Below are 25600 nucleotides of genomic sequence, written 5' to 3' on the forward strand. Positions count from 1 at the left end.
TAATAATAATAATAATAATAATAATAATACATAGAACATACCTCACCCTGGCTAGATTAGCGAAAATGTTTGGGAACCAACAGTCTTTATGTTGGAGATGTTCAACACCTATGGCGAACTTTATACACATATTTTGGGACTGCCCCCATATTAAAACATACTGGCAAGCCATAATGCAATGTATTAGATCGGTCACCTCTATTTCAATCCCACTGTCTATTGAAGTATGCTTGTTGCATTTGGCTGAACCTTTGGCCACGACTAGGGCTATACGAACTCTTCTCACCCTATTATTGTTTTATGCTAAAAAACGAATTGTCCTATCGTGGAAGAGTTTGTCTACCCCAACATTGGAGGCCTGGAAGTCTCTGGTCAACAAAGCAGTACCATATTATAAAGCCACCTAACTGAGCAGAGGGGCTCTAACGAAGTTTGATAAGGTCTGGGGAGGGTGGATGACTTCGGTGGACACAGTCTCGGACTAACTACATTATCAGCAGGGCAGGACTTAGGGTGGTGGGGGCCCCTGGGCTTGAGTCACTTTCGGGCCCTACCCTTCTATACATGTGCACAGTTCTATAAAACAGAAATAGAAAAGGACAAGGTGCGCCAGACTCAGTGCAGTAATAAAGAACTTCTGTTTAATTGGACAAGACAAAACAGCCAAATGGCTACTCACAAAAGTAGATAATATATAAGCGTATAAGTGGGGGATACTGTACTGGTATTCGTCCTGGGTCCACGATTAATAAAAGCAATACAAATGGATAAAATGATAAGTACCGTATTTATCGGCGTATAACACACACCCCAAGTTTAGGAGGGAATTTTAAGGAAAAAAACTTTTAGGAGGGAAGTTTAAGGAAAAAAAAACTTACATTTAAATGCCCATCAATGCAACCTTATCAGTATCCATCTGCAGCCTTGTCAGTATCATTGCAGCCTTGTCAGTGTCAGTGTAGCCTTGTCAGTGTCAGTGTAGCCTTGCTTGCCCCAGTGTCATTTGCGGACTTGTCAGTGTAGACTTGTCAGTGTAGCCTTGCTCCAGTGTCATTGCTGCCTTGTCATTGCAGCCTTTCAGTTTAAAAATGGCGGACGCCCTCGGCGGCTTTTGGCGGCTTTCGGCTGCTCGGGCCGGCGGGGCCCCCTATTGGTTGGGGCCCATGGGCTTGAGCCCAGTCAAGCCCAATGGTAAGTCCGGCCCTGATTATCAGATATACTCACTGACCTTGGAGTCTTGAAGGATAAGTGTTTTTCTTCTTCTTTTTTTTTTCTTTTTGGAGTGCTAGAGGAGTGCAGACCAACCAAGGACTAATGTAAGGATTATCTCAATGGGAGGCTTTTGTATGTGCATAGAGGCTACTGCTTCTCCTGTTGAAGGGACTGGGGGGGGTTCGGGGAGGAAAGGACCGCATGAGCCGATATTCTACTGTAAAATAGAGCAGAGAGTGACCGCACAGAATCGCTAAAAATCACCCCCCCCGGCTGGAGAGTAATGTGGTGGGCCTTTCTGTCTAGGCAAGACTACACCAGGGCTGGGTCATTACCCTTTTTGTGTTTGTTGTGGGTTTGGTTTTGGGTGTGAGGGGGTTCTTTTTCTTTTGATGCTTTTCTCAACTTTTTATTGTTCTACACTGGAATGTTTTTTACTCTGTAATCCAGTAGTTGTTACCGCTTTTTGCGGGCTGTTGAATGTTTGTATGTCATAAAATTTAATAAGAAAAAGTAATTTACAAAAAAAAAAAAAAGAACACGCGCTCAAACGCACCTCCTGGGGTGAACGAGCCCTCAGACCGGTGTGCCCCAGGATTGTGTGCAATTCTAAAGGGTGCCTAGACTGAAAAAAAGGTTTGCTGCTTTAAATGTTCTTTGCTGACTGCAGTACAAGGAAGTTGCTGTAGACATCAGCAGACTGGTTTGAGAAAATGAAAGTGAAAGCGGGTTAAGTCGTCTCTCCCTGTCCGCCCTGTAACTCTCAGGGTGGGGTTCAGTCGATTCACATATGGGCCTCGATAGAAGGGTCTCAGCAAGATGTGTCCCGGGGAAAAGTCCCAGCGATGGAAACCAATGATAGTTCTATTTCTAATCAGCTTTCCCTTCCTGTGCCATTCACAAACAGGTGAGTGTGTCTTGCATTGTCAGGGTGAGCAAAGGGTTAATGGTAAGTGTGAGGACACAGAACTATACAGAGCGGCCATATTCTTGTGTAGTATTCCATGTTAACGGTAAGGCCTGATTCGCACCTATTGCATTTTTAGTGCTATTTGCATTTTGCAGATTTGCACTACAGTCCATTCAACATGGTTTCCTATGGAACACATTCTATAGTGCAAACCTGCAAAATGCAAAAAGCACTAAAAATGCAATAGGTGTGAATCAGGCTCGATTCACACTTATGCATGTTGCTTTTGAGCGTTTCTGCAGTGTTTTTTGCGGTGCTTGCCGCGTTTTTGAACATGTGTTTGTGACGCGTTTTGCTTTTTTTTTTTTTTTTTTTTACAGTTTTTTTTTATACTGTATACAGTGTTTAAAAGAAATGAAAGGAAAAAAAACCCTGCAAAAACGCAAAACGCGGTACTTGCGTTTTTGGATGCGGGTCCATTGAATTCTATTACATGCAAAACGCTGCATTTTGCATGAAAAAAAAGTCCCCGACCCTTTCCAAAAATGCAGAGGTACAAAAAAGCATTGATGTGAACATGTTCCATAGGAACCCATGTTAAAAAATTCCCATGCATTTCTACAAAATGCATCAAAAAACGCATTAGCGTGAATGGAGCCTAAGTTGGCATGACTTTATTGCCTTATCTTTGTGGGCATTTTGTGCGTCAGATCCCAGGAAGTACAGGCGCAGCGTCCAGCCCTGCTGCCAACAGCCTGTCAAAATGTTTGACATACTAACATACGCAGCTGCTGGATGTGGTTGAATGCAGGACTTGCGTTTAATGGCCCGTACACACGATCCGAAAATCGGATCGTGTGTACGGGCCATTAAGACGCTATAACTTTTGAGCAAACCAATCAATAAACGCTTGTTGCGATTTTTTTTTACCAAAAATATGTAGAAGAATACATATCGGCCTAAACTGAGGAAAAACAATGTCTTTTTATATATTTTTTAGGGATATTTATTATAGCAAAAAGTAAAAAATGCGTTTTTTTTTCAAAATTGTCGCTATTTTTTTGTTTATAGCGCAAAAAATAAAAACCGCAGAGGTGATCAAATACCACCAAAAGAAAGCTCTATTTGTGGGGGGAAAAGGGACGTCAATTTTGTTTGGGAGCCACGTCGCATGACCGCGCAATTGTCAGTTAAAGCGATGCAGTGCCGAATCGCAAAAAGTGCTCTGGTCTTGGCCAGCCAAATGGCCCGGGACTTAAGTGGTTAAAAACGTGCGCTTTGCCACTTTTATATGCCGTGGTTAGCGGCATTCTTGAGCGTTTGCGTTTAGCCCTTTTTTTTTTAACAGATTTTATACCCTCCCAAATGCCTACAGGCAGCAGGTACAAAGCTCCCTGGGATAAGCCGTCTCTCGGGCACAGATACCAAATCCAAGAAGGTAGTGACAAAGCAGTGCGGTGTTTATTTGTTTTGAGCTTATTATATTAACCACTTCAGCCCTGGAATGTTTTACCCCCTTTAATGACCAGGCCATTTTTTGCCATACGGCACTGCGTCGCTTTAACTGACAATTGCGCGGTCGTGCGACGTTGCACCCAAACAAAATTGACGTCCTTTTTTCAACACAAATAGAGCTTTATTTTAGTGGTATTTGATCACCTTTTGGTTTTTATTTTTTGCGCTATAAACAACACAAGAGCGACAATTTTCAAAACAAAAAAAACAATATTTTTTAGTTTTTGCTATAATAAATATCCCCCGATTTTTTTATTTTTTTTTTAAATTTCTTCATCAGTTTAGGCCGATATATATTCTTCTACATATTGTTGGTAAAAAAAATAAATAAATCGCTATAAGCGTATATTGATTGGTTTGTGAAAAGGTTATAGCGTCTACAAAATAGGGAATAGATTTATGGCATTTTTTTTTCTTTTTTTACTAATAATGGAGGAAATTAGTGATCGGGACTGCGACATTGCAGTGCACAGATCGGACACTTTTGACACTTTTTTGGGACCAGCGACATTTATTCAACGATCACAGCTAAAAATGGCCACTGATTACTGTATAAATGTCACTGGCAGGGAAGGGGTTAACACTAGGGGGCAATCAAGGGGTCAAATGTGTTCCCACAGCGTGTGTTCTAACTGTGGGGGGAGGGGACTGACTAGAGGAGGAGACATATCGCTGTTCCTAACTAATAGGAACACACGATGTGTCTCTCCTCTCCTGACAGAACCAGGATTTGTGTGTTTACACACACAGGTCCCCGTTCTGTGCCTCGTGCCTGCGATTGGCGGGTGGCCGGATCGATGGCGGGTGGCCGGACCGCCGGCCTTGCGCATCGGGTCCCCCACCGTGCAGCGGGGGGAGCCGACATACCTGTATGTCGTTTTGCGCAGGAGAGCCTCCGGGGAGTGGTTAACATCTGCTCTTAGGCCCCTCTCACACTGGGGCGGGGGGTGTGTCGGTGGTAAAGCGCCACTATTTTTAGCTATTCGGCCGGTAGAGGGGCGCTTTTACCCCCCCGCTAGCGGCCGAGAAAGGGTTAAAACGGTATAGCCGCGCTGCCCCATTGATTTCAATGGGCAGGAGCAGTGACCTAGCGGTATACACATCACTCCTTCACTGCTCCAAAGATGCTGCTAGCAGGACTTTTTTTAGCGTCCTGCCAGCGCACCGCCCCAGTGTGAAAGCCCTCGGGGCTTTCACATTGGAGAGACAGGAGCGGCTCTTTCAGGGCGCTTTGCAGGCGCTATTTTTAGTGTTATAGCGCCTGCAAAGCGCCCCAGTGTGAAAGGGGTCTAAGTCTAGGAGGGGGTTTGAGGCAGTCAATGCTGGTTTGGGCATAGAGGCCCCAAATATGTATCTGGGTCCTCCAGTTCCCAGAGTCTGTGTGATTTGGGGAGACATGGACTTGAATCCGAAGTAAAGTTACTCCAAAAGTCCCCCCAGGCATACATCTCACAAAGAATAGAGCCCCCCCCAAATGCCAGGGCCCATAGTCAGTAGGCAAGAGACTAGCCTGCAGTTCCCTCCAAAAGCCCCTGTCCCAGTTGGGTCTGTCACATTTCTCCCCCTTCAAAAGTAGACTAACCAGATCCCAGACCTCCACCTTGCCTGGACATGCGTTAGTCGGCTAGAGTGAACCCACATAGTCGGTAGGGTGCCCACGTGTCCCGGGACAATCCTGCAATTAGCAGGTCTGTCCCGGGCACCCTCATTCCGGGACAATACAGTGTCCCAGGATTGCCCTGGCTCGATCTAATGCCCCCCAAAATAGCCTTTGCATCATCTTACTTTATTCATCACCGCCGCTGGCTCAGTGCCCAAACTGGTTGCTACCTGCCACTGGCTTGGCGTGTAGCAACCAGTGACGTCATGAGCAGGAAAGAGGCAGAGACCCATCACAGCGGTGGAGACCCATCCTCCTCTGCGCCTATTGTTTAGCTCCACCCACCTCCACCCTGCATGTTCTCGAGTCCAGCCAGGCAGCGGCATGCAGAAGAAACTTCTAAAGCTGGCCATACACCTCTAGATTATCTGCAGATTTTCTATGGTTAGATGGAAAAAGTGGGAGATTCCTCCATCCACACAGTTTAGCGAACATGAAGAAATCTGTTGCACTTTTTCCATCTAACCATAGAAAATCTGCAGATAAACTATAATGCCGCGTACACACGGTCGGACTTTTCGGCTACAAAAGTCCGACAGCCCGTCTGACAGACGTTCGACCGACTTTTGGCGGACCTGCGGCAGACTTTCTAACGAACGGACTTGCCTACATACGATCACACAAAAGTCCGACGGATTCGTACGTGATGACGTACACCGGACTGAAATAAGGAAGTTGATAGCCAGTAGCCAATAGCTGCGCTAGCGTGGGTTTTTGTCCGTCGGACTAGCATACAGACGAGCAGATTTCTGGGTCCGGCGGAATTATGACGTAAAGATTTGAAGCAAGATCCAAATCTAAAGTCCGTCAGATTTGTGGCTGGAAAAGTCCGCCGAAAGTCCGGGGAAGCCCACACACGATCGGATTGTCCGCCGGATTTGAGTGGATCGGTTTGGGTCGGTACAGTTTGGAAGGCCTAGAATGGTCCGGCCTATTCAGGTGATCGTTTCCACTGCAAGTCGGACCGCCAGGGGCCATACGTGGGTTTGGAAAAAATGCCTAGCATGGCGTCACACGTCCGCCAATCAGTGGAATGTATTGTAGCTCCGCCCTAACCGAACCGTACCATTTTCTATGGCTCCACATCTGAGGCACGACCCAGAATGGAGCGGTTCGGTTGTATGGGCCGCTTTTTATAATGGAAACACTCAAAATAGCCTACCGTACCGAACCGATCCGCTCAGTGGAAACGAGGCATAACAGATGAGATTACACCATAGGCGTGCGCAAGGGGTGTGCCAGGTGTGCCTGGGCACACCCTAATCCTGGAGTTGGCAACCCATCAATTGTGGGCAGGTGACAGGTAAGCCGCGATCCTTACTTGCCGACCCCCAGAACCTGGACAGGTTAGGCGACGGGGGTGGAAATTAGTGCAACAGATCTGTATTTTCTTCTGCAGCAGCTGAAAGTAGGCTTCTCCTCCTCTTCCTCTCACCAACATTCAGCTGCCACAGGAGGAAAATACAGGGGATTAGTACCAATGTATACCACCCCTCTTGTCCCAGTTCCTCTTCTTTCTGCTGCCCAGGTCCCCCTGGTCCACCCCCCCCCATTGTTTTAAGGATGACAAGCGGGGGAAGAAGCTGATAAATATATGTTACAAACGCATATGTGTTGGAGCTTTGTGGTGCACACCCTAATAAAATAGGCTGCGCACACCTATGGATTATACCCTGGATGGAAGGAGCACACATCCCTAGATATCAGGGCAGGTTTCATGCTGGGACTTGAAATCCTTCACTTTTGGGGGATGTGACCCCCCCCCAAAAGTGAAGAACTACAGGTCCCAGCATGAACCCCTCAGAGTTGAAGATGTTTCCCTTATCACTGCACACATGATGACTCCCCCCACCCGGCCCTTCTGTCCAGCTGCTCGCTGTCTCTTCTCTCCCACTACTTGTGTTGCTCTCACTACACCTGCAGCAGCCCCCCCCCCCTCCTCCTTCAGATCCCTTTCACACTGTGGCGTTTTGCAGGCGCTGTAGCGTTAAAAATGGCGCCTGCAAAACGCCCCAAAACAGCTGCTCCATTCATTCCAGTGTGCAAGCCCGTGTAGCGGCATTTTGCAGGTGGATTCAACCCCTTTTCAGCCACTAGCGGGGGTTAAAATCACCCTGCTAGCGGGCCGAATAGCGCCGTTAACACGACGGTAAAGCAGCGCTAAAAATATCGCCGCTTTACCGCTGACACCCAGGGAATCGGCAGTGTGAAAGGGGTCTCAGCCTTTCACACGGCTTTTTTTCTCGGAGAATAGGTGCAGGAACTTCCCCCGTCTGAGTCACCTCTTGTATCTGCCCCCTTACCCATCTCTGATCATTTGTATGGAACATGTTAATGATAAAAAGAAAAGCAGTAAAATAGATCCCCTGCAGCCAGCAACAATAGAATCCCAACAATAGATCCCCAAACAACAATAGACTCCCCCGGCAACAATGGACTCCACCCCAACAACAATAGATTCCCTGCAGCAACAGTGAACTACCCACAACAAAATATCACACCCAAGCAACATTAGACCCCCCCCCCCCTCACAGCAGCAACAACAGATCTCCCAGCAGCCAGCATCAATAGATCCTCCAGCAGCCAGTAAGAATAAAAATGTCCCTCAACAGTAGATCCCTTCCAGCAACATAAGACCCCCTAGCAACAATAGATTCCCCATCAGCAACAATAGACCCTCAAACAAAATCAGATCCCCACCAGTGACAATAGATCCCCCAGCAGCCAACATCAATAGACCCTCCAGCACACCTCAGCACCCCTTGTTATTACATACATTCAGTGCTGGAGGTACCGGAAATGCGTTCCCCCGCATTCCCCCACGTTCCCGCTGAAAAAAGCCCTGGCCTTTCATGTTCTGCCACTTTTTGACCTACTAGTCTTTTTAACCCCTCTGTATGCTAAGCAATCCTCTCAGCAGTGGCCCATCTCTCATCTGCAACTATCACAGCCTCAGAATCTTGCCAGCATTCCATTCTTTGCTCCTTCAACCTGCCAGAATTTTTTTTTTCTCCACTGCAACGGTGTAACTGCAGGGGTCGCCATTGCAACCCAGCCTCATACTTCAGGGGGCCCATGCAGCTTCCCTCTAAACCTGTAAAGGAGGGGCGGCATAGAGAGGAACCTGATGCCCTCCATGTTCTTCTTGCAGCCACTGAATGCCAGCAGGTGGTAAAGTAGGAAAAGTGGGCATTCAGTGGCTGCAAGAAGAACATAGGGGGCATCAGTTCCTATATATGCCGCCCCTCCTATACAGTTTCCTTCTGCTGCCCTCAGGCCCATCAACGCTCTCCTGGCACCTCTATGAAAAGGTCATTAGTGTTTCAATTTTTGAAAACCTATCATCCCCAAATATGTATACTGCAGGAAACCCACGTGACAGGCAGTAAGCTCCTGAGCCTTAGACGGCCCTGGGTGGGACATCAGTACCACTCCACATATACCAACTACTCTAGAGGGGACAGCGTCCTGGTTCATAAAACCTTGCCTTTCAGGCTGTTGGCGCTGGAACTAGACCCGGAGGGTCGTTTTGTTATACTTCATGCCATGGTTGACAGGTTGGAGCTGGTGGTGGTGGGACTTTATCTGCCCCCTCCAGCTTCCACGAGATTGCTTAATCAGCTTATTTCTAAGATTACCATTTATGATACAGATAATGTGGTGATACTGGGGGATTTTAACTTGGCCCCGGACCCTGGGATGGACAGGCTCTCACCCGGAGCGAGCTCATCTTTGGAGCTGCTCTCCTGGGCGGAGGCCTCTAACCTCGCTTGCTTTGAAGCTGAGCGTGTCCAGTGTACCGGGAGAGAGTCTCTGGAGATTGTCCAGGTTCTGGCTGTCTGATTCCAGAGTTTCGGAACCATATAGGTCTGAGGCGGTGCAATATTGGCGGGAACTGGATCAATCAGTGTCTCTGACCACGTCTTGGGACGCATTTAAGGCCTTTACCAGGGGTAGTATACAATCACATATCCGTAAAATCCGTAAGGATCTAAGGGATGAGACCCGAAAGGCTGAGGAGAGGGTATCGGCACTTGAGGAGGAATACTCTGAGTCGGGGACTCCAAGGGCATACTCTGACTTTCAGGCAGCGTAAAGGGATGTTCTCCTGTTAAGGCCGTCAGCCACCAAAACTAAATTCCTACATCAGTCCCAAAGAATCTTTGAACACGGGGAGAAGACTGGCAGTATGTTGGCATGGCTGGCGAGGGAAAGCTCCTCCCCGGTGACTATTTCGACAATATCTAACTCGGACGGGACGATCCTCACTGACCCTTCGTCTATTAATGACAGATTTGCATCCTTTTACCAAGAGCTTTATGGTTCTTGGCTGGAATGCACAGACGAAGAATTGGCGAGATACCTCGACGGGGTGGAGCTCCCTTGCCTGACTTCCACATTTAGAGAAGCTTTAGATGGCCCTATCCTATTAGAGAAGTTACAGAGGGCAGTAGCCTCCTTGCAGAATTGTAAAACGCCGGGCCCGAATGGGATACCTGACGAATTCTTTAAGACTTACGCAGAAGAAATACTACCATCATTCAGAATAGTGCTGCAAAAAGCCATGGAGGGAAATTTGTTGCCCCTTCAATGGCTGAGGCAGTTATAGTGGTCATCTTTAAACCGGGTAAGCCCCCTGAGCAGTGTTCTTTGTATTGCCCTATCTCCCTCCTTAATGTGGATGCCAAGTTATTAGCTAAGGTGCTGGCCGGTCGACTGAACACCGTGATTACGGCACTGGTGCACGCAGACCAGTCTGGGTTTATGCCAGGCAGAGGAACTGACATAAATATCCAACGTCTCCTTACACATCCCTCTAGGGCAAGCGGGGATGGTCCGGAGGTAGTCACCTCCTTAGACGCCGAAAAGGCCTTTGATCCGGTTGAATGGCGTTACCTCTGGGCGGTCCTCCGCAAGTTTGGACCTCTTTTATTAACTGGGTCCAGATGTTATACCACCGCCCCACAGCCCGTATATGCACAAATAATTCCTTGTCCTTGCCGTTTCCTCTGTCCAGGGGCACCAGACAGGGATGGCTAATTTGTTCATGGCCAAGTGGGAGGAGGATGTCGTCTATGCTGACAGACGGCCAGAATTGGTGTACTGGGGCAGGTATATAGACGACATCCTCCTCCTATGGGATGGTGATGAAACATCATTGACCAATTACATGCCGGAGCTGAATCAGAACACCCTTGGTATCTCTCTGCAATTCGAAATGAGCAAGGTTGCTATCCATTTTTTGGATTTGAATATACGGATCTGTGAAAATAAATTTACAACCACCACTTTTTTCAAGGAGACAGATCGAAATGGCTATATTAGTCAGGGGAGTTGTCACCATCCCTCCTGGTTAAAAGCGGTTCCTAAAAGCCAGTTTATTCGCCTAAGGCGTAATTGTACCTTTAAACACGATTTTTTGATGCAGGCCTCTGACTTAAAAACCAAATTTGTGGAGAAGGGGTACTCTGGTGCAGACTTGGACAAAACCATAAATGAGGTTGCGTGCCTGGATAGGGCCAATATGATAAAGGGCACAGATAGAATCACTAAGAATAATAACATTCATGAGTTCTCTTTAGTGACCACCTATTCTCGACAACATTATGATATAAAGAAAATTCTTAGAAAACATTGGGCCGTGTTAAAAAATGATAAAGTGTTGGGCCCATCCTTACCTGAATGCCCACAAGTTATCTATAGGGGAGTACCCCCCCTAAAGCTGCAGGTTGCCCCTAATGTTCTTGATGCCCCCAATAGGGTCCCCTTCTTTCAGAACTCAAAAGGTTTTTTCCCATGTCGCAAATGTAAAGTGTGTCGCATAAATGGCGATAAAAATAGGAAAATTTGTCAATTTAAATCTAACTCCACCACAAAGGTCTATGATATAGATACTTTCATCACCTGCACCTCAAAAAATGTTGTGTACTTATTGACTTGTCCATGCGGTCTACAGTATGTAGGCCGCACTATGAGAGCCATGAACGTGCGAATTAAGGAACATATAAAAAACATAAAGAAAGGTTTTCCTAAGCACACGGTCTCACGTCACTATTTAGAATGTCATAACAAAAATCCAGTAGGGACTCTGATTACCGCCATCGATCGCTTCACACCCCATTGGAGAGGTAGTTACACCAAGAGAGAAATCTCGAGGTTAGAAACTCGATGGATACACACCCTCAAATGCTATACGCCATATGGGTTAAACGTAGAGTGGGATGTTAATAGCTTCATTAATAACAGTTAGCAGCAATACACTCCTTTACTCGTTTTATTTATTTGTTTTTTGTTTTCTCTCCTGTATCTATTTGCAAATCTTGTGTCTAGGTCGTTTTTTTAAAAAATAATAATTTTTTTTAAATGATGTTTACAATCATCTGTATTGATTTTAACACATGTATTGATGTATATTACATGCATGTATTTTTGTTGAATTGTGTGCGATTAATCGCATTTACAATTTTTATTGAATTGTGTGCGATTAGTCGCATTTACAATTTTTATTGAAATATGTGCGATTAATCGCATTTACAATGTTTAATGCTTAGTTGCATGTGAGGCGCTGGTTTGTTAGTGTTTTTCTTCCATGCAGGCACTGATTTGTTATACAAATTCTAGCGTTTTTTTCTATGCCTTTGATCTATACTGCATGACAGGCGTTAATTCCATAGCCTATCTGTGCGGGTGTTAATTCCTTTCCACTTTTTAATTTATATATTGAGTTATATGATACCAGGTTTTTGTCTGATCAATTAAAAATACATTTTTAGCCTTTTTCGTGTCCCTGAGCCGGGCCGCACAGCCGGCGTTTTTTTCTCGTCGCCTGTTCATGCTTATCTGGCATTTTTCAATTTTTCTGCTCACTGAGAGATAGGTTAACCAATGAGGTGGCACTGTGTCATCTGTTGCTATCCTTTTTTGTTCCTATCCTCTCTTTTTTCTGATTGGCCGCTACACGAGACACACATCTTACCCAGCTGTTAGTGATGAGTTTGATCATATCCCCTCTGATCCACCCACTAACCATACCATATATATAGCGTGCGGTTGTAGCTGTAGCCATGCATCTGAAGACATCTGTTATGATGAAACATGTCAGGCAGGCTGACATCCGTACGCTGATTGCTGCAGCCGTTTGTGCCTATCCTTGATGCATGCTGTTTTAAGCTTCAACTGTAAGTTACTACAATAAACGTTTTTTATCTATCATTACGGGCTTCACTATGGGTCCTTCATTTTCTTTTCTCGGATATATGATGACTACATGCCTGAATGCCTAATTCTGAAGTGACCATTGGGAGAAGTTTATATGTGAAGGAAATCCCACAGATGTTGTGGTCTGACGAGGGGTTCCAGTGGGCTGGATTTGCTGGATGCTTTTGAGTATTTATCATCTATGCCTAATCCTTAATACCTTCTGGTAAGCAGACTACATTACCACGTGGTGACGAGTGACTCTTTCTACATCTGCACAATATATTTGGTGATTGGATTCCTCCCACTCTTCAATTTCATTTTTGAACTTTTCAGCGCCGCAATAATTTATATGCATGTGACTTTTTGTTTGTTATCCACGAACTTTGCTGGCCGCTTGCTTTTTTCAGTTCAGCGCGAATTTTTACTTGTTTTTTACCAGACAGGGATGCCCACTATCCCCTGGATTATTTGCGTTAGCCATGGAACCCATGGTAGCTCGTATAAGATCTGCTCATTCGGTGAAGGGGATCCAAGTCGGTGTAATAACTGATAAAATATCCTTATACGCCGATGATAATCTCCTTTTCCTTAAAGATATTTGTTCCCTCCCACCAGCACTACAAATAATAGATGAATTCGGATCATTCTCGGGTATTAAGGTTAATTGGGGGAAATCCATCCTTTTTTCACTGAATGCGGCAGGTCACCACCCACCAACTGGCACACCCCTAAATTGGACATCAGAATTCAAATATCTAGGTATAAGGATTAGGATTCCTCTATCCTCATACTATGAACTGAACCTCCAACCATTGCTTAAAAACTTCTCACAGAAATGTACAGCCTGGAGGACCCTTCCCCTATCACCAGTGGGTAGGGTAAACTTAGTTAAGATGGTTTATCTCCCCAAATTCCTTTACTTTTTCAGAAATGCCCCTTTGATCCCTCCGGCCTCATTCTTTGCAAAACTAAAAAGCATAATATCTGGGACGTGGCCTGGCACAGCATGGAGTAGGACGCTTGTCTTGAGAGCTCCGTCCATTACTCCTGAATCCTATCCATCCTGAACTCTCCGTGCTACTGAGCTGGCTGGCTCACATCCCTGAGGCTCTGGCAACACCCTGGGCTCCTTCCCGTACTGATTGGACACACGGCGGCCCGAACAGAGCGGCGATCTCCCGCACAGCGGCCGAATTTAAGCAAGACCACGGCTTCGGCCTACTCCTGGAGGCCGCGGCCATCTTGGTACTCCGATCCTCAGGCCCTGCAGTGAGATTCCTGCCAAATAGAGGTACCTAATTACGGGACAATCCTTCCGGGGAGAGGGACAACCTATACACAGCTCATTTAGCCAGTGGATACCCTGAGAAAATCGACGATTTCACCCGGTCCGGATTGCGGCCTAGGCCTATATGTAGTGCACGGCGGCCATCTTGGCACACCTGTCTCTCCTCCCTGAGTACTGTGAATAAGCTATAGCCCTGGTGTCTCCCTCCTAAAAGCCCCCACTGCGATCCCCTGTACCCTCAGAGACACAACCCCAGATTGCCATCAGCTAAAGAGGTGGGGAGGAATTGCACGCACCTGCTTTAAAACAACATCTATCCCTAAACTCTGAGGGCTGCAGGGCCTGGGACAGCACTAGTCTTTAACTAACCAGCAAGTCAGGTTGTTACACTAAGTTTGGAGGTTCTCTGGGTCCCACCTGGGACCGTCGCAAAATGTCACCAACTAAGGCACAAAAGGCAGCGGCAGCAAAACTAGATCAGTACCGCCGAACAGAAAAAGAAGACATGGAGGAGGAGGGAACAACTGAAAAAGCTGGAGCGGGAGAACGAACTGCGGGTGATACTGACAAACTCCTTGAAGCAATCACCTTCTGCAGAACCTCTCTCACAGCGCAAATTGAAGAGGTCAAGATGGATATTTCCCTTATCAGACAGGACTTTCAAAAGCTCAGGGAAAGAGTGAAAGAAACTGAGACCAGGCTGGGCGAGGTGGAGGATGCTATTCCACCCTTGCAAACATCCTCAGACCGCGTGCAAAGGCAAATACAGCAACTTCTTTTAAAGCAAGATGATATGGAGAATAGGCTGAGAAGATGCAATATACGCCTGATAGGCCTGCCGGAGGGGTCTGAGGGTAAGGACACTTCCACTTTTTTGGAACAACTACTGATCAATACTTATGGAAGAGAAGTTTTTTCCCCCATGTTTGCGGTGGAGCGGGCACATCGCATGCCAGCAAGACCCCCTCCACAAGGAGCTCCTCCCCGCACGTTCATAGCTAAACTCCTTAACTATAAGGATCGGGACACTGCTTTGAGAATGGCAAGGGAGAAGGGCAATATCCCAGTTGGGAATGTAAAGGTGGCCATCTTCCCAGACTTCTCGGCAGAGGTACAGCACCGTCGTCAAAGCTTTACAGAGGCCAAACGTAAGCTAAGAAATTTGCAATACAAGTACTAAATGCTTTTCCCAGCCCATCTTAGGGTGGAGCATGAAGGGCGTGCGGTTTTCTTCGAGGACCCAGAGGAGGTGATCGCTTGGTTGGAACGACGAGTTAACCCCGGAGAGCCGCAACGCTTCACTTCCTGATTCCCTCAGCTAGGATGGCGGCGGCAGCTGCCGAGAACCGAGCGGGTTCTCGGCGTCCCCTGCTGACATCGCTGGACCCCGGGACAGGTAAGTGGCAATGTATTAAAAGTCAGCAGCTGCAGTATTTGTAGCTGCTGGCTTGTAATTTTTTTTTTTTTTGGCGGTGTGGGTGAACGTCTTCACATTCCTGAAGAAGCAACATGCTGATATAATAGCACTAGTGGAAACACATATTGAGGGAAGTGTTCAGATGGCGCGCCGCAGGCCATGGGTTGGTTGGGCATACCACTCTACCCACACATCACACTCTAGGGGAGTTTCTGTATTAATAGCTAAATCAGTACATTTTGAATTATGCGAACTAACTACCGACCCGAACGGCCGTTATGTATTTATTCATGCCAAAGTATATGGAGAGCCCTTGCTTATAATGGCTTTTTACATACCACCTCCATTTAATGTATCCATGGTCAAGGAAGGTATATCCTATAGGACCCGTCATCCAAATGTAGCAGCGGTCTGGCTAGGGGATTTTAATGTTACTTTGAATCCGGCTCTAGACAGGCTACAGTTGACATCAACGGCTCCCAGTGCTCTCACCGAAATTAAATTCTCTAAGCTTATCTCCACCTTCAATCTGATAGACACATGGAGACATAAATTCCCACTGGTTAAGTCATATTCATGCTTCTCGTCATCTCGGGGCTCTATGTCCCGCATAGACTTTATACTTATTTCCCGTAGATTGACCCCAAGATTATCGGAGGTAATGTTTTGCCCTAGAGTACTGTCGGATCATAGTCCTTATTGGATTACATTAAGTATTCCAGTGGCAAAACCACCACGAGCATGGTGTCTGAATCCATTCTGGCTATCTCTTCTACCAGAAGACGACGAGCTCATAGACAAATGGAAATTGGACAGCAGCAGAACGGAGGGGGAGTGTGGGGGACAGCAGCAGAACGGAGGGGGAGTGTGGGGGACAGCAGCAGAATGGAGGGGGAGTGTGCATTGCTCACTGTAACAAAGAAGTGTAAGTTTGTCAAGTTTGTCTGGCGGCGGCAAACTCACGGACCTCGTGGGCGGGAGGGAGGACTCAGACGATCTGATCGGAGAGAAGTTGAACTGTGGACTGGAGACTGACTGGAGAAGTCGAAGTCGGAGTCGGGTTGCGCAGCGCTGCTGGCAATGTGCTGCTGCTCTCTGCTGCACCGGCTCTGGCTGCTGGAGTAGTCGGTGGCCCCAGGACTGGCACTGACTGGGCACAGGCTAGTAAGTGTGGCTGGCTGCCTGGGCCAGGCTGGCGGCTGCTCTCTCTATCTCTCGGAGCGGAGGACAGAGACGCGCTGCTCAGCTGTAGCCGTAGGTGCGGGTGCCCAGTGCCCACAATGTGCCTGACTGCCCACGTGATGACGTACGGTGTCCGTACGGTGTACGGTGTGACGTCACTGGTTGCTAGACGTGGGGAGAGCGGCCCTAGCCTAGCAACCAGTTAAGCATATGATGTGTGTGTTTTACAGTTACACAGTGTATGATTATAAGGGTGGCGGAGTCGGAATGGTGCCGGCGGTGTGTTTTTTCTTTCATTCCGGGACACTGTATTGTCCCAGAATGAAGGTGCCCGGGACACAGGACAAAAATCTGAAATAAGGGACAATCCCGGGCAATCCGGGACACGTGGGCACCCTAACGGTACGTGACCATGGGACCGACATCTGCGCACTTAAAGCCAGAGTGAAGACGCTTGAATCCCACGAAGAAGAATCGCAATAGGAGAAATAACTTGCGCATTTTGGGACTCCCTGAAGGCGCGGAGGGCACGAATCCTACAGCCTTCGCTGAGCGCCTATTGCAACAGCTACTCCCTGCAGCACGCTTTCCTCCATTCTTTACGGTAGAAAGGGCCCACCGCATTCCCACTACCAGGGGACCCCAAGGTACACCACCCCGAACTTTCATCTTCAAACTCCTCCATTTTCGGGACAGAGACATTGTGATGAGGGAGGCTAGAGCCCAAGGCGAACTCCGCTTCGAAAACGCCAAACTTCTAATCTTTCCGGACTAATCGCTGGAAACCCAGAAGCAACGGAAATCCTTTGATGCCGTCAGAGCGAGGCTTCAATCTCACCATATCAAATACAGTATGCTGTTTCCGGCCAGGCTGAGGGTGGAAGACGGGGAATTCGTTAGGTTCTTCACGTCCCCAGAGGAGGCCTCCAGCTGGATCGACACACTCCCGCCCAGATAAGTGACCCACTTGATTGTCCGTTTGAACAGGCCGTTGTTATTTGCTGTTTTTTTCTGCAAAGTGCCTTCTCCTACACATGAGCCTGGGTCTTCCTACTGGAACCTCACTTCCTCCACATGTCATGGTTTTATACTTCGTGGCCTTGGAAGGTTACACAGCTGGATTTCGGAGGGCCATCGAACCCTCATTGTTGTAGAGATGACTCCGGGTCTGTATCCCCCTTCTTCCACTCCTTTATGTATCCTGGACCCAGGCCCCTAATCCATGAGTGCCAGAATCACCTGTGGCCTTAAGGACGTGCCTCTCTTACACTCTGCCCCACATAAGCCTTTTAACCCAGATCACCCACTGAATGCCTCTACATGTCTATCCTTCTGGGTGTCCTAATTCTGTAACGTTCACGTTTAAGTTTGTACCCCCCGGCAGTTGCCAGGAGCCTGCACCCACTTTTTTACTAATCCGGTCTCCAGCAAGAGACTAGATGTAAAGTTTCACTGCTGGACTGCAGATGCCGTTTTGCACACGTTCCCCCATTACAGGCGTGTTCGCCTTGGTTCTAATTTGGGATCCTGAGCCTCCCCAAAGTTGGGGCTGGGGTTGGCGGGGTGGGGGGGGGTTGGTTGGGTTTCTTATGTTACAACTGGTTTATATGTTGTTTTCTCTCAAGCGATGTAAACATGTATGTCACTAAATGTTTGGGATGCCACGTCCTGACCCATACAGTGGTCCGGGCCTTGCATCTAAATTTGTGTATAGGTCCACAGCCTGAAAATATGCCATTAGATGATTATGGCTGACTGTACTATTGTTTCATGGAACACTAGGGGCTTGAACACCTCTGTGAAAAGGTCATTAGTGTTTCAATTTTTGAAAACCTATCATCCCCAAATATGTATACTGCAGGAAACTCACTTGACAGGCAGTAAGCTCCTGAGCCTTAGACGGCCCTGGGTGGGACATCAGTACCACTCCACATATACCAACTGCTCTAGAGGGGTCAGCGTCCTGGTTCATAAATCCTTGCCATTCAGGCTGTTGGCGCTGGAACTAGACCCGGAGGGTCGTTTTGTTATACTTTATGCCATGGTTGACAGGTTGGAGCTGGTGGTGGTGGGACTTTATCTGCCCCCTCCAGCTTCCACGAGATTGCTTAATCAGCTTATTTCTAAGATTGCCATTTATGATACAGATAATGTGGTGATACTGGGGGATTTTAACTTGGCCCCCGGACCCTGGGATGGACAGGCTCTCACCCGGAGCGAGCTCATCTTTGGAGCTGCTCTCCTGGGCGGAGGCCTCTAACCTGACTGATGTGTGGAGATGGCGTAACCCCTCCCGAAGAGCCTACACATGTCACTCAGCCTCACACAAAACCCTATCACTCATAGACCTTGCCTATGCGGGGGGGTCTGTCCTTCCCAGGGTTAGAGATAATACCGTTCTCCCCCACGGCATATCCGACCACGCCCCGCTTGCTTTGAAGCTGAGCGTGTCCAGTGTACCGGGAGAGAGTCTCTGGAGATTGTCCAGGTTCTGGCTGTCTGATTCCAGAGTTTCGGAACCATATAGGTCTGAGGCGGTGCAATATTGGCGGGAACTGGATCAATCAGTGTCTCTGACCACGTCTTGGGACGCATTTAATGCCTTTACCAGGGGTAGTATACAATCACATATCCGTAAAATCTGTAAGGATCTAAGGGATGAGACCCGAAAGGCTGAGGAGAGGGTATCGGCACTTGAGGAGGAATACTCTGAGTCGGGGACTCCAAGGGCATACTCAGACTTTCAGGCAGCGTTAAGGGATGTTCTCCTGTTAAGGCCGTCAGCCACCAAAACTAAATTCCTACATCAGTCCCAAAGAATCTTTGAACACGGGGAGAAGACTGGCAGTATGTTGGCATGGCTGGCGAGGGAAAGCTCCTCCCCGGTGACTATTTCGACAATATCTGACTTGGACGGGACGATCCTCACGGACCCCTCGTCTATTAATGACAGATTTGCATCCTTTTACCAAGAGCTTTATGGTTCTTGACTGGAATGCACAGACGAAGAATTGGCGAGATTCCTCGATGGGGTGGAGCTCCCTTGCCTGACTTCCACATTTAGAGAAGCTTTAAATGGCCCTATCCTATTAGAGGAGTTACAGCGAGCAGTAGCCTCCTTGCAGAATTGTAAAACGCCAGGCCCGGATGGGATACCTGACGAATTCTTTAAGACTTACGCAGAAGAAATACTACCATCGTTCAGAATAGTGCTGCAAAAAGCCATGGAGGGAAATTTGTTGCCCCGTCAATGGCTGAGGCAGTTATAGTGGTCATCTTTAAACCGGGTAATTTGAAACAAGAGAAACTTACTAACTAAGTGGGACTTTAAATGAGGACATTTCTAGAATGTACCTCCATCCCCAAAATGCATATATAAAAAAACACAGAAAGCTAGGGGGGTTTGTGGGACTTTGAATGAGACAGGCCTGGGAAGATAACACAACATGGTAATAATAAGAATATCTGTTGATTGCACCATAAATGCGACCACATCGTGTTGCATAGTAATAATTACATAAACGGTAAGTTATAATAAATCCAGGAGCTTTTATTCCATAATAAGGTATATATTGTAGAAACATCATAAGACAACATAATAGCATAGCAGCCTATTATGGTCAGTATGGTACCATAGTAAAAATTCATCAGACTGATATTTGCATGTGACTGCATTGTAGTATCAATAATGTCTGGTGAATGGACCACATTGATGACCACATAGCTTGCATGGATACAAAGTAAAGGAGTATGACATATGAAATAATTGTTCCCTGAGTATGAACCAACATAACAAGGTGACCCATTAACATAACATAGCAGCATGATGTGGAACGCAGCGGTGAGGTAACAATAATTCAATTATGAAGTTGTGTGTCTTTACAGTAATAAAGTAACATAGCAGTTGGTGGCATCCAAACGGCGTAATCTGGTAAAAATGTAGAAGGGCTGTTCATGTAAATAGCATCTAAGAGCTCTACGCGTTTCATGGATCTTTCCAATCTTCAGGAGCAGATGCAATATGTAGTATCTATAAAAAGATATAGGAGAAATTTTTTGGGGCTGATCACAGGGCAGGTCGGAAGAACTGTTATAACGTTATCCCAAGGTAATAATAATAGTCAAAAAACCATAAGAGGTTACTTACAAGGAGCCTGTGTAGGTGGGTGGAGGGCCCCAAGGGTGTGAGCCTGTCAGGGATGAAGGTTAGGCCATCCCGGGAGCTGAGGTGGTACCTAGAGGGCGACTTTGTGGGAAAAATGTTGAAAGTGAAATTCGCATCTAAATGTTTTTAAGGAGATAAGAAAATATAAAGGTGACTATAGAAGGAAAATAATAAAGAATAGGAGTGTTTGAGGCTGAGAAAGTGTGTGTGAATACCGGACCAAACCAAGGGGTATAGCGGTTAAAGTAGTGAAAGAAAAACAGAGGGAACAGTGAAAATTATACCAATAAGTGATAATGTGGTAACCGAGAAAGGGTAGTATAAACAGAAGGGTTAGAATTACATGTATATGCCTGTGCCATAGGAAAGAGTGTAGAAACAATAGTGAAGACCAAAAGGGGGTCATAGTATTACCTGAGCTTCCCAGATCACCTAATTGCCAACAAAGTGGCCACCGGTGAGGGGTGTGTTGGCAAGGAATGTGTATCCAATGAAGGGGAAGAAATATAAATTGGAGACGCCGCCGGTAGGTAACCACCAACGCCACGTGGGCGGCTAAAGTAAAGAAGGGTAGCAGCTAACGGAGCCGAGCCAAGCCAGCCCGCAGCCGGCGCTTCTTATAGGGGCTTGGATGGACGACGCACAGTGTCGACGTGATGGCGTCATGTCGACGTCACACGCACGACGCTGGGAGCGTGGCGTCGATGCGTGATGGGAAGTCCGCCCCAACCCCCACGTGACAGGGGAGGGGGAGGGCTCCCAGCAGGCATCGCAGCTCCCGGGATTGCGATCCCCGGCAAGAAAACCCACCCAGAGGCCAACCATACTCCCCACACATAGGGTAATATCAAAGGGGAAATAGAAACAGTTTAGGGTATAGAATGGTAATCTAGATATAAAATGGGTACCTGTCTCTGGGGAGAAGCCTCACGGGGGGGAAAGGGATTGTAGCGAAAATTATTAAGTTATAAAAGTACTAATGATGGAAAATACCGAAATAATAAACGGTAAAATAACACCTACGATCCTATCTACAGAAACAATGAAATCTCACTGAAAAAGTAAAAACCTAAATAGCACTTACACTGAGTGCCACCAAAACAAGGTAAAATTTATAGAAGGTAACAAGCATGTCTCCATCCCTGATAATTTGAAACAAGAGAAACTTACTAACTAAGTGGGACTTTAAATGAGGACATTTCTAGAATGTACCTCCATCCCCAAAATGCATATATAAAAAAACACAGAAAGCTAGGGGGGTTTGTGGGACTTTGAATGAGACAGGCCTGGGAAGATAACACAACATGGTAATAATAAGAATATCTGTTGATTGCACCATAAATGCGACCACATCGTGTTGCATAGTAATAATTACATAAACGGTAAGTTATAATAAATCCAGGAGCTTTTATTCCATAATAAGGTATATATTGTAGAAACATCATAAGACAACATAATAGCATAGCAGCCTATTATGGTCAGTATGGTACCATAGTAAAAATTCATCAGACTGATATTTGCATGTGACTGCATCGTAGTATCAATAATGTCTGGTGAATGGACCACATTGATGACCACATAGCTTGCATGGATACAAAGTAAAGGAGTATGACATATGAAATAATTGTTCCCTGAGTATGAACCAACATAACAAGGTGACCCATTAACATAACATAGCAGCATGATGTGGAACGCAGCGGTGAGGTAACAATAATTCAATTATGAAGTTGTGTGTCTTTACAGTAATAAAGTAACATAGCAGTTGGTGGCATCCAAACGGCGTAATCTGGTAAAAATGTAGAAGGGCTGTTCATGTAAATAGCATCTAAGAGCTCTACGCGTTTCATGGATCTTTCCAATCTTCAGGAGCAGATGCAATATGTAGTATCTATAAAAAGATATAGGAGAAATTTTTTGGGGCTGATCACAGGGCAGGTCGGAAGAACTGTTATAACGTTATCCCAAGGTAATAATAATAGTCAAAAAACCATAAGAGGTTACTTACAATTATTGTTACCTCACCGCTGCGTTCCACATCATGCTGCTATGTTATGTTAATGGGTCACCTTGTTATGTTGGTTCATACTCAGGGAACAATTATTTCATATGTCATACTCCTTTACTTTGTATCCATGCAAGCTATGTGGTCATCAATGTGGTCCATTCACCAGACATTATTGATACTACGATGCAGTCACATGCAAATATCAGTCTGATGAATTTTTACTATGGTACCATACTGACCATAATAGGCTGCTATGCTATTATGTTGTCTTATGATGTTTCTACAATATATACCTTATTATGGAATAAAAGCTCCTGGATTTATTATAACTTACCGTTTATGTAATTATTACTATGCAACACGATGTGGTCGCATTTATGGTGCAATCAACAGATATTCTTATTATTACCATGTTGTGTTATCTTCCCAGGCCTGTCTCATTCAAAGTCCCACAAACCCCCCTAGCTTTCTGTGTTTTTTTATTTAAACCGGGTAAGCCCCCTGAGCAGTGTTCTTCGTATTGCCCTATCTCCCTCCTTAATGTGGATGCCAAGTTATTAGCTAAGGTGCTGGCCGGCGACTGAACACCGTGATTACGGCACTGGTGCACGCAGACCAGTCTGGGTTTATGCCAGGCAGAGGAACTGACATAAATATCCAACATCTCCTTACACATCCCTCTAGGGCAAGCGGGGATGGTCCGGAGGTAGTCGCCTCCTTAGACGCCGAAAAGGCCTTTGATTCGGTTGAATGGCGTTACCTCTGGGCGGTCCTCCGCAAGTTTGGGTTTGGACCTCTTTCATTAGCTGGGTCCAGATGTTATACCACCACCCCACAGCCCGTATATGCACAAATAATTCCTTGTCCTTGCCGTTTCCTCTGTCCAGGGGCACCAGACAGGGATGCCCACTATCCCCTGGATTATTTGCGTTAGCCATGGAACCCATGGCAGCTCGTATAATATCTGCTCATTCGGTGAAGGGGATCCAAGTCGGTGTAATAACTGATAAAATATCCTTATACGCCGATGATACTCTCCTTTTCCTTAAAGATATTTGTTCCCTCCCACCAGCACTACAAATAATAGATGAATTCGGATCATTCTCGGGTATTAAGGTTAATTGGGGGAAATCCATCCTTTTTTCACTGAATGCGGCAGGTCACCACCCACCAACTGGCACACCCCTAAATTGGACATCAGAATTCAAATATCTAGGTATAAGGATTAGGATTCCTCTATCCTCATACTATGAACTGAACCTCCAACCATTGCTTAAAAACTTCTCACAGAAATGTACAGCCTGGAGGACCCTTCCCCTATCACCAGTGGGTAGGGTAAACTTAGTTAAGATGGTTTATCTCCCCAAATTCCTTTACTTTTTCAGAAATGCCCCTTTGATCCCTCCGGCCTCATTCTTTGCAAAACTAAAAAGCATAATATCTGGGGCGTGGCCTGGCACAGCATGGAGTAGGACGCTTGTCTTGAGAGCTCCGTCCATTACTCCTGAATCCTATCCATCCTGGACTCTCCATGCTACTGAGCTGGCTGGCTCACATCCCTGAGGCTCTGGCAACACCCTGGGCTCCTTCCCGTACTGATTGGACACACGGCGGCCCAAACAGAGTGGCGATCTCCCGCATGGCGGGCGAATTTAAGCAAGACTGCGGCTTCGGCCTACTCCTGGAGGCCGCGGCCATCTTGGTACTCCGATCCTCAGGCCCTGCAGTGAGATTCCTGCCAAATAGAGGTACCTAATTACGGGACAATCCTTCCGGGGAGAGGGACAACCTATACACAGCTCATTTAGCCAGTGGATACCCTGAGAAAATCGACGATTTCACCCGGTCCGGATTGCGGCCTAGGCCTATATGTAGTGCACGGCGGCCATCTTGGCACACCTGTCTCTCCTCCCTGAGTACTGTGAATAAGCTATAGCCCTGGTGTCTCCCTCCTAACAGCCTCCACTGCGATCCCCTGTACCCTCAGAGACACAACCCCAGATTGCCATCAGCTAAAGAGGTGGGGAGGAATTGCACGCACCTGCTTTATAAAACAACATCTATCCCTAAACTCTGAGGGCTGCCTGGGACAGCACTAGTCTTTAACTAACCAGCAAGTCAGGTTGTTACACTAAGTTTGGAGGTTCTCTGGGTCCCACCTGGGACCGTTGCAAAATGTCACCAACTAAGGCACAAAAGGCAGCGGCAGCAAAACTAGATCAGTACCGCCGAGCAGAAAAAGAAGACATGGAGGAGGAGGGAACAACTGAGAAAGCTGGAGCGGGAGAACGAACTGCGGGTGATACTGACAAACTCCTTGAAGCAATCACCTTCTGCAGAACCTGTCTCACAGCGCAAATTGAGGAGGTCAAGATGGATATTTCCCTTATCAGACAGGACTTTCAAAAGCTCAGGGAAAGAGTGAAAGAAACTGAGACCAGGCTGGGCGAGGTGGAGGATGCTATTCCACCCTTACAAACATCCTCAGACCGCGTGCAAAGGCAAATACAGCAACTTCTTTTAAAGCAAGATGATATGGAGAATAGGCTGAGAAGATGCAATATATGCCTGATAGGCCTGCCAGAGGGGTCTGAGGGTAAGGACACTTCCACTTTTTTGGAACAACTACTGATCAATACTTATGGAAGAGAAGTTTTTTCCCCCATGTTTGCGGTGGAGCGGGCACATCGCATGCCAGCAAGACCCCCTCCACAAGGAGCTCCTCCCCGCACGTTCATAGCTAAACTCCTTAACTATAAGGATCGGGACACTGCTTTGAGAATGGCAAGGGAGAAGGGCAATATCCCAGTTGGGAATGTAAAGGTGGCCACCTTCCCAGACTTCTCGGCAGAGGTACAGCGCCGTCGTCAAAGCTTTACAGAGGCCAAACGTAAGCTAAGAAATTTGCAATACGAGTACTCAATGCTTTTCCCAGCCCGTCTTAGGGTGGAGCATGAAGGGCGTGCGGTTTTCTTCGAGGACCCAGAGGAGGTGATCGCTTGGTTGGAACGACGAGTTAACCCCCAACAAGCTGATTGATTAAGTC

General features: G+C 46.7%; 1 protein-coding gene across 1 annotated transcript in view; it reads left to right on the forward strand.

Annotated features, from left to right (window-relative positions):
* Positions 1-1900: 1900 nt before the first annotated feature.
* LOC141111891 (uncharacterized) overlaps positions 1901-25600 on the forward strand; it is a 56976-nt gene continuing 33276 nt past the window's right edge. Inside the window, exon 1 of the mRNA XM_073604102.1 lies at positions 1901-2119. Coding sequence (XP_073460203.1) covers positions 2032-2119 — 88 coding nt within the window. The 5' untranslated portion in view covers positions 1901-2031. The remainder of the gene's footprint in view (positions 2120-25600) is intronic.

Source organism: Aquarana catesbeiana, linkage group LG11, assembly GCF_042186555.1.
Source record: "Aquarana catesbeiana isolate 2022-GZ linkage group LG11, ASM4218655v1, whole genome shotgun sequence".
Taxonomy (NCBI): Eukaryota; Metazoa; Chordata; class Amphibia; order Anura; family Ranidae; genus Aquarana; species Aquarana catesbeiana.